At 36.3% G+C, this 9,140-nt stretch overlaps 2 protein-coding genes across 2 annotated transcripts; one reads left to right on the top strand and one right to left on the bottom strand.

Moving 5' to 3' along the window:
• Positions 1-1,635: 1,635 nt before the first annotated feature.
• Positions 1,636-4,096, top strand: LOC129297720 (zinc finger BED domain-containing protein RICESLEEPER 2-like). Its single transcript, XM_054936073.1, has 2 exons — positions 1,636-3,958; positions 4,056-4,096. Exons 1-2 carry the CDS (start codon positions 1,636-1,638, stop codon positions 4,094-4,096), a joined length of 2,364 nt encoding a protein of 787 aa, XP_054792048.1.
• A 2,441-nt stretch (positions 4,097-6,537) lies between these two features.
• On the bottom strand, positions 6,538-8,925 carry LOC129297722 (oxygen-evolving enhancer protein 3-2, chloroplastic-like). The gene is made up of 3 exons (XM_054936075.1): positions 8,523-8,925; positions 8,111-8,406; positions 6,538-6,765 (listed from the first exon to the last, which is right to left on the bottom strand). The coding sequence occupies exons 1-3, from the start codon at positions 8,803-8,805 to the stop codon at positions 6,667-6,669; spliced, it is 678 nt and encodes a 225-aa protein (XP_054792050.1). The 5' UTR covers positions 8,806-8,925; the 3' UTR covers positions 6,538-6,666.
• Positions 8,926-9,140: the final 215 nt, after the last annotated feature.

The following is a 9,140-nucleotide window of genomic DNA, read 5'->3' on the forward strand; positions in this document are numbered from 1 at the left end:
TTGGAGTTGGGGTTCATGTAGCGTGCGGTGTCCTAATCATCCACTTAGAAACAAGATAGGTAGGGATCTATATAGGGCTGTGCAAAAATCTTGTAGTCTGATCCAACCCGATCCGACCCGTGAAAACCCGGTCCAGTCCAGTCCTATAAAATGTTAGTCCTGCAGGTCTAAAAAGACCAAAAAAACAGGACTTATTTTTCGGGTAAGACCAGACTAGAGACCAAGCATCTGGACTAAGTGGTCCGGTCTGGTCCTATATAATTATTTTAATATAATTAAAAATAATTTATAAATTATTAATTACTTCAGGCTTCAGTACGCGCAGCTACTCCGGTCTCGACCACAAAACTCATTCTCAGTTTCTCCACTCTCCAGTGCGCCGAACCCTAGCCCCTGCCTCCTCCTGTACGCCACCTCCGACCACCGTCAATCACGTCGACAGCCCTTGCTCTTCCCTCTTCATTCTCGCTCGAGCCTTAATCTCTGATTCATTGCTCTTCCCTCTTCATTCTCGCTCCAGCCATTCTCCTGCAATCCTACCCACCGCTGCTCTGCTTCAATCACGTCGGTCCGTCTATTATCGGCATCGCCTCTCGCATCTGATTCACCGTTGAGCACGCCACACCACCGCCCTACCCCTGCTCTCCATTACCCCTAACCTCTGATTCAAAGGCACAGATTTCTTTCCCTCAAATTAAATCGTACTTACCTGCTTCAGCTTCAACTGCTCTGCTAAGTTTTTCGCCAATTCCCGGACGACAAGCGAAGAGGTTACCGTGAGCGGATCATTGCGCCACTGGTATATTTCTGAACTTCCCTTACATACTTTCAATCTGATACTTCCCTTATATACACTGGATCATTGCGCCACTGATATATTGCTGTACCTCCCTTATATTTCTCTCTGTTTCGTTATCCAATCTGATACTTTTGGGAGAAAGTTGTTTTAACTGAGCTCTATGGTGCTTAATTTTGCTGAGAAATAGCATGGGCATGGGTAGCAAGCATGCGTGGAGCAGCGGGAAGCATGTATTTTGTTTTTTTTTTGTTTAAAATCATTGTATTTGATAGAAATCAACTAATGACTACTAAGCCTTGTATAATGAGTATAATTGAAATCCAAGGCAGGCTATTCGAATGTATTAGAAATTTCTTCATATTTATAACTTGAATATTTACTGCAGTTTGGATAGGCACTGAGATACTTCTTATTTGTATTAGTGATGTTTATGCTCAGTTACCTAGAAATAAAAATCAATTATTATCATTTTTAGACAGTCTTGTTGTGCCTTTGCAACGTGCTTATCAAATTCATTTATGTGTTTAATATGGATTAAAATTTGGATTGACTTGCCTTAGAAGTTGTTTAATATGGATTAAAATTTGTTACATAGGTTTGGATTGACTTGCCTTAGAAGTTGTTTAAAGTTTTTTCCTCATATCTGTGTTGCTCTATTAGAAGGACATTCCTGTGGGATGATTTTTATTAGTAATCACCTTATCAATTATGTGCTCTCATTTTCTGGCTTTTGTGTTCCCTGCCATGATTTTGTGTTATTATAACTTGTCTATTTTGCTTCCTTTTTACCATTTTGCTGTTATAACTTGTCAATTATATTTTATCATTGTGAAGTAATGGATATTGAGCAAACATCTAGTATTGACCAACCTCAATCGTCTCCTTTCACTGGTGAAAATGTGAGTTCAACTCCTTCTGAACCATCTTTGACACCTACTCCTCCACCTCAACCCCCAACTACTATGGAATGTCCTCCTCCTCTTACAACTGTAACTGAAAGTGAAGCTACAGAAGGTAGTAGAAAGAGAAAAAATTCTACAAGAAAGGTGTCAAAAGTGTGGGAACACTTTACTAAGTTACCATTGGAGGAGACAAATGGAGAAGTTAGAGCTGCATGCAAGTACTGTAATTTAGATTATGCTTGTGACCCAGGCAAGCATGGTTTAACATCCTTGAAGAGGCATGTACCAAAGTGTTCCAAGAATCCACATAAAGCTACACAAATGATGAAGCAATCGATGTTGAATTATGTGACACCAAGTGGGCAAGAGGGAAGCTTAGTACCTCATATGTTCAATCAGAAACGATGTCGCAGGGCTCTAGTTGAGTTCATTATATGTGATGAGATGCCATTTAGGCTTGTTGAGAAGGAAGGCTTTAAAAAGTTTGTGAAGGAGTTAGAACCACGATTTCAAATCCCTTCAAGAACAACAGTGGCTAGAGATGCCTGGCAATTGTATCTTGGTGAAATTAGAATCTTGAAAAATTTGTTAAAGAAGTGTACTAATCGTCTTTGCCTCACTACAGATTGTTGGACATCAGTTCAAAACTTCAATTACTTATGTTTGACAGCCCATTTCATTGATAATGATTGGAACTTGCATAAGAGGATTCTTAGTTTTTGCATGGTTGAGAATCACAAAGGTGATACGATAGGCAAGACAATTGAAAGGTGCTTATCAGATTGGGGCATACAAAATGTGTTCACCATAACTATGGATAATGCAACTTCCAATGACACAGCCTTGTCTTACTTAAAAAGGCGTTTAAAGAATTGGAGGGGTCTTGTTTGTGGTGATGATTATCTTCAACTACGGTGTTCTGCACATATTCTTAATCTAGTTGTTAATGACGGGTTGAAGGAGTTGAAAGATACTTTTGAGTCCATTCGAAATGCTATTAGATATGTTCGTTCCTCTCCTGCTCGCTTGCAAAGATTTAAAGATGTTTGTGAATTGGAAATGTTGGACACAAAAAGTATTGTTTGCCTTGATGTCAGTACTAGATGGAATTCTACATATTTAATGTTGGATGTGGCTTTGAAGTTTCAAAAGGCATTTGAAAGATTAGAGGATGAAGATGAAGATTTTGTTAGTTACTTCAACAAAGGTTCAAAGCGTCATGCTCAAAGTGACTTTTCTTGTTTAGAGGGTAGCATAGATGCCTATGTTTATAGGCAAGATGCTAGACCCGATGACAACATAGATGCTTTTGCTTACTCTAGGCAAGCTCCTCCTAAGCGTAATGGCCCTCCAAACAAACAAGCTTGGAATAAAGCACGGTTCTTTCTTAAGTTCTTGAAGGTGTTTTATGATGTCACTTTACAATTTTCTAGCATACTGAAAGTTACTACACATACATGCTTCCATCAAATTGCTTTAATTCAAGAGTTGTTAGATGAGAATGTTGAAAGTGATGACCCTCTTCTTAGGGAAATGTCTTTGAGCATGAAGAGAAAATATGATAAGTATTGGGGGGCAACAGATAATTTGAACCCTTTGTTGATTATTGCTGTGATTCTCGATCCTCGATACAAGCTTGCCTATATCAATCATGTATTTGATCAGCTTTTTCCTGCCCCTGACCTTTGTATGTCCATGAAGAACAAGGCAAGAGACACTTTGTATCGCCTATTTGAGGAATACTTTGCAATAATTGGTCCTGATACAAGCAGTTCTGGTAGTATCAACTCTCCAAGTGCTCTTGACACCAACACTTCAAATGCAAGTAAAGGTAAAAAAGACCCTGGTCGTAGATGGTTAGCATCCCTGAAGCAAAAAAGCTCATCAGTTGATACCCAATCAGAGTTGGACAGATACCTTTCTGCTAGTACATCTGAGGACACCCCTATTGATGATGATGATGATGATTTTGATATCTTGACATGGTGGAAGGTTAATTCTACCAAGTATAGAGTGCTTTCCTTGATAGCACGAGATGTATTGGCTATACCAGTATCTACAGTTGCTTCTGAATCAGCTTTTAGCACTGGAGGACGTGTTGTTGATGATTATAGGAGTTCTTTATCTCCTAAGATGACTGAAGCACTCATTTGTGCCCAGAATTGGCTAGTTGCAGGGCAATCTCTCTCAGAGTTTGTCTCTATGTTTCATGAGGTTGATAATTTTCAAGAGACTGACGATGTGGTTAATGTTGCAGGTAATATATTCAATTTTATATCTCTTAATTTAATGTATATATTGCATTTTTACACTTACTAATCACTTTATATATGTGTATATGATTTTTTTTACAGATGCTTCAAGTGTTATTGACACTAAGGAGATAATTATTTGAAGATTTGTTAAGTTTGTTTCTGTTGAAGCTAAGGAGATAATTACATGACAAATGTAATGTAGTGTTAAACTTTATTGAGTGTTTTTGTTGAAGTTATATATCTAAATCATTTGGAGTTTGGACTGTAACTGAAATATTATTTTCTTGATGTTAGAAATCATTATGAATTATGAATTTATTATGATTATAAGTGTTTTTATTATCTTAATTGAATTTATTAGGTTGAAATGGATTATTGCTTATCATAGAGAAAAAAAAGAAAAAAAAAGTCAAGTGAGTATTGGACTAACAAGACCAGTCTCCCAATCCTATGGACTAAGTCCGGTCCTGTTAATCTCCGGGTTTTCACAGGACCAGACTGGACTACGGGTTGCCTAACCTAGTCCTTTTCATGAAAAGGACCAGACTTCGGGTTAGGCTGAAGTCCAGTCCCGTCCAGTCCTTTGTGCAGCCCTAGATCTATATGCTCTCCATACACTCTCCACATATCTTTCTCCCTATGCAATCTTTGCCATCCATACTCTACTATCTTGATCCAACGATTCCCACTTTGAATTATTATGCCAAAACTCCATTATTATGCCACTAAAATACTTATTTCTTCCCTTCCAAATCTACACAACAACCTGTCAACATAAGTACACATCAAGAGATCCCCTAACAACAAAAGTTCTCAAGGTCAAAAGTTTGCAACAACTAGAAATTCGTACAGACCCACCAAGTTGTTATTGTCCTTGAATGAAGAAATTCCTCCGACTGCAATTTTGCTGTGAAGAAACTCATCTATCTTGCCAAGGGAGATTGATTTGGTCCCTTATGCCACCATTCCACATCGGACAAGATGATGGATGTGGTTCCTTATTTACTGTTCTCGATGCCGCTTTTTGTCACAAGCCTAGTCCAGTAAGCCACCATTTTGTGTGAGATGAATGCAGCTGTTCCGTGTCAGAGAAGGAAATTGACTGTTTTTGATGCCCCTCGCCAATGATATCACAAGATTCAATATCTAAGAGATGGATGCCATTCCTATGCTATTCTATGGTCTTAGAACTGTTAGTAACGACATCTTATCTTCATCATGCAACGCACAAATTCAATATTTGCCTCGGCAAAGTGGGAACCGTTGGATCAAGGTAGTATAGTATGGTGGCAAAGATTGCATAGGGAGAGAGATATGTAGAGAATATATGGAGAGGATCTAGATTCGGTAGGCATGAAGCCAGCTAGAATTGTGCAAAAACCCATGAATCTTGTTTAATTCAATCCAACTCGAATAAATTTGATCTAATTCGGTCAGGAAAAATAATTTATCCAAATGCTTAAAAGGACCAATAAAGTCAGATTTCATTTTCAGGTTGAACTTGAAAAAAGACCAAGCTACAAGGCCAATTGGTCTAGTCTAATACTCTAAAATTATTTTAATATAATTATAATTAATTAATTATAATAATAAGTAGGTGGAAAATATTAAAGGATGTCAGTCACCTATAGACCAGAGACACAAGACGCACTCACACAGTTACGCTCTTGCTCTTATTGACCTAGCATGCCCCTCCTGTGCCCTAGCCTCACCTCACCTTGGGTTGAAATAAATTGTTACTTTTCATAGGGAGGGAGGGAGGAAGCCAAGTGAGATATTAAATTATTAAAACCAATCTTTTCATTTGTTAATCTTATGAATCAGGTTTGCTCCTCCTCAACTTTGAGTTCTACCCAAATCAAATTATAAGTTGTCTAAGTTTTTTTAATAAAAGAAATCAGTCTTTTAATTAGGCTAAAGTCATGTCCTATCCATGCTTGTATAGTCTTAAAACCAATAAGTATTAATTCAATTAATAAAGATTTGATTTATAATATATAAAATTATGAGATCAAATTGTATTGTCAATGTGAAAACCTAATTGATTGGCAATCAATAAATTTTCTTTGAATCTAGAGATAGATTTTGATCTTAATTAGCTTCTATACTAAATTCACACTAACTTTCTTTTATATATATATATATATATATATAAATATTTAAATATATCGATTCCCCCTTGTCAAATTTTTATGGCCCAACTTTTGACTTTAAAACGAGAAAAATGAATTTACAAATCTTTATAGTTTTCTCTCAATTTTAAATTATATTGTGATAGATTAATTTTTCCCTTTTTTTCAATGTTTTGCTTTACTAAAATTCAAAATTGTTATTATTATTAAATTAATAATAATAAACTCATAAGCATTTGAGGATAAAGTATCGGTTGAATTATATGATAGTTGATTGCCTCTGCCCTCTATTAACCCTCAATTCCTTCACCCCACTTGTGATCCTTGCATGCCAAAATGGCTTATCCAATAATCCATCATGCAATTAATTAGAATAAGAACCTCTAAATGCAAAATCTGTGATGTTAACGGACCCAAATGCAATTCAATAAGAATTGTAAGTAGCTAGGTGGTAAAATTTTCCTCGTCTGATTTTCTTGAAATAGCATCCAACAGAACACAGTCCGAGACAAGCATACACAAATTAATCTTACACAAGAAGAAGAAAAAGAGGCTTGGAATTTTATTTTATTATTATATTAACCAAGCTTGGCTAAAACATCATTCAGAGTAGAGACTGTCTCTGCATAGCACTTTTCTGCCTCTGGTGTGCTCTTAATCTTCGCAGCATGATCCAACTGTTGATCAGTTAAAACATAATTAATTAAGTCAATCATCAAAAAAAAAAATTGTAGGCCATCAAATTCATAAAAAGTGTGTACTCCAGAGAGAGGATATTAAATTTGATTACACTTCACTTTTTTTTACATTTATTTTTACCTTTATATCTTTATTAAATACTAAAAATATATTAAAAATAATTTTTTGTCCTTATTAGGAATAATGGTGGAAATTTATTCAATTTTAAAACATAGTTAATCACATTTAAGGTTTTACTTGATTGAATGAAGTATGTTAAAAATAATTTATAAATAAAATCGATGTAGTGAATATGTAGGCATGTAATTTTTTTAACGCAATCTCTGTCTCAAATATTTATTTTACTCTTCTCTTTATCTAGGAAAATGCCCTTGTATTGAGAAACCTTACAGAAAATTGATAGTATCAATTTATTTTTAAAAAAAAATCAGAGAGTAAATATATTATACTGATGCTCCATAGTAAATTTTTAAAAATTCAAATTTTATTTTATCTTTTATTTTTCATACTTTTATTTTAAATTTAAAAAATAAAAACATTAAAATATTTTACTTGTTAAATGAAAATATGTTGATTCAAAAATATAAAATTTAATATGTGTGTGCGTGTATGAATCACCTAAATCGAATATGAACCATTGATACTTCTTTTTATACATTCATGAATTTATTATTTAAATTAAAAATAAAAAAAGTTAACCCCCCAAAACTCTTCGAATTAAATTTAAATTGTTCGTACATTATTTTTTTTATCACTTTATGTTCAATATTTTTATTTGAAAATGGAACATAAAATGAATCTGACTTTTCAATCAATAATAAAAAAAATCATATTTCAAATGAAAATCTTCAAAATGGTAGCCCTCCAAATCTCTCTCTCTCTCTCTCTATATATATATAAGAAATTTGAAGGAAACCTGCGATAATGTAAGATGCTTTCAAAATAAGAGGAAAGCCCCTGTAAGCCGTTTATTTAAGATATAAAAATAAGGGATTTTTATCTAATTTTTTTGTGGATCTCTATTTATAGAAAATAATGTATTTTTTAGTTATTTTAATATTTAGTTTAAATAAATATTATCAATTTTCACAAAATAAATTCCTTTTAAAAACATAAGTATTTTTTTAATTAAAAAAAGCTTAAACAAACCGATTCAAAGAAGGACTAAAAAGTCAGAATATTGTACTCAAACTTATCAAAGTTTGATAAATATTGCGACTTGTTATTTAAAATCTGGCACAGAAAAGAAAACAAAACCTAGTTAATTAAGATGTCAAAGGAATAATTGAAGCAAATTTGATAGATCTGGAGAATGAACTTTACATTGCTGATGGTCTGGAAGAGCTTGCCAGTGAGTTCCTGGAGGGACTTCTTCTGGTCCTTTGGCTTAGCAGAGATGACAGTGTTGAGATCAAAGCGTAGGTACTCTGCCTTCAAACGCAGATCGTTCTGAACGTAAGGCCATGCCTTCTTCTCGATCAGTCCCTTCACATTCACTATGTCCTTCGCCGATTCCTTCGCCCTCTGCGCCGCCTCGCTCGGCCCCAATGGCTGCAGGAAGAACCTGTCCTTCAATGGCAGCAGCAGATCCCTTGGCTGATCTGAGTTCAGTGTCCCAGCTGCCACATTCCACAACCATTCCCATACAAATCTATAAACCTTGAATTCTCAAATTCTGTACAGGGAATCTCCAATATTGAAAGATTCAGAAGGAATGATCATCGGAAATACTTACGCAGGCCACCAGACGGCGGCGGGGGAGGGCCAACTTTGATGGGCTTAGCATCGGCAAGGACGGCCTGGACAAAGGACCCGGCGGACAGACCGGCGGCGACGAGTCCGAGCACGACACGGCGACTGGCTTCGGATTGGTCCTGCAGGGCTCTGACGACGAGCCCTTGACGGCCCAATGAGACAGTCCTTCCGTTGCCGGAGGCGTTCAAGCGGGAGCTACCTTCGAACACAGGCTGAGAGGAAGAACGCAGGCCAGCCATTGAGGATGCCATAGCTTGAGCCATTAGTTAGGAATGGAGCTTGAGATACGTGTGAAGTGCTTCAGTGAAGTGACAGGGTGGGAATATAATTCAGTGGACGACGACGATGACGACGACGAGGACGACGATATGTATTTTGGGTTTGTTTGGGAGTGAAGTGTGTGATTCAGAAACAATTGATTGAACACCTTATCTGCGATTACGAAGTTGGGATAAGTTGGATATGGTGTCTGGCCAATCAGGGCAGAGGATGATTGGCGCGAATGGAGACGAGCTGGATTATGCTTCCAGGTGGATTCCTAGTAGCATGACACGTGTGACAACGAGTAATAATTCTCAAAACCAGAGGCCCGTTTGCG

The sequence above is a fragment of the Prosopis cineraria genome, unplaced genomic scaffold (assembly GCF_029017545.1).
Source record: "Prosopis cineraria cultivar Desert tree isolate PC_DT_omini unplaced genomic scaffold, ASM2901754v1 PC599, whole genome shotgun sequence".
Lineage (NCBI taxonomy): Eukaryota > Viridiplantae > Streptophyta > Magnoliopsida > Fabales > Fabaceae > Prosopis > Prosopis cineraria.

Bases quoted from the DNA above. Each gene is read 5' to 3' on its own strand.
- LOC129297722 (XM_054936075.1), bottom strand. From the start codon at position 8,805: ATGGCTCAAGCTATGGCATCCTCAATGGCTGGCCTGCGTTCTTCCTCT. The intron at 8,407-8,522 runs GTAAGTATTTCC...GGAATGTGGCAG, and splicing joins GCCGCCGTCTGGTGGCCTGC to CTGGGACACTGAACTCAGAT. The intron at 6,766-8,110 runs GTAAAGTTCATT...ACTGATCAACAG, and splicing joins TCTTCCAGACCATCAGCAAT to TTGGATCATGCTGCGAAGAT.
- LOC129297720 (XM_054936073.1), top strand. From the start codon at position 1,636: ATGGATATTGAGCAAACATCTAGTATTGACCAACCTCAATCGTCTCCT. The intron at 3,959-4,055 runs GTAATATATTCA...TTTTTTTTACAG, and splicing joins CGATGTGGTTAATGTTGCAG to ATGCTTCAAGTGTTATTGAC.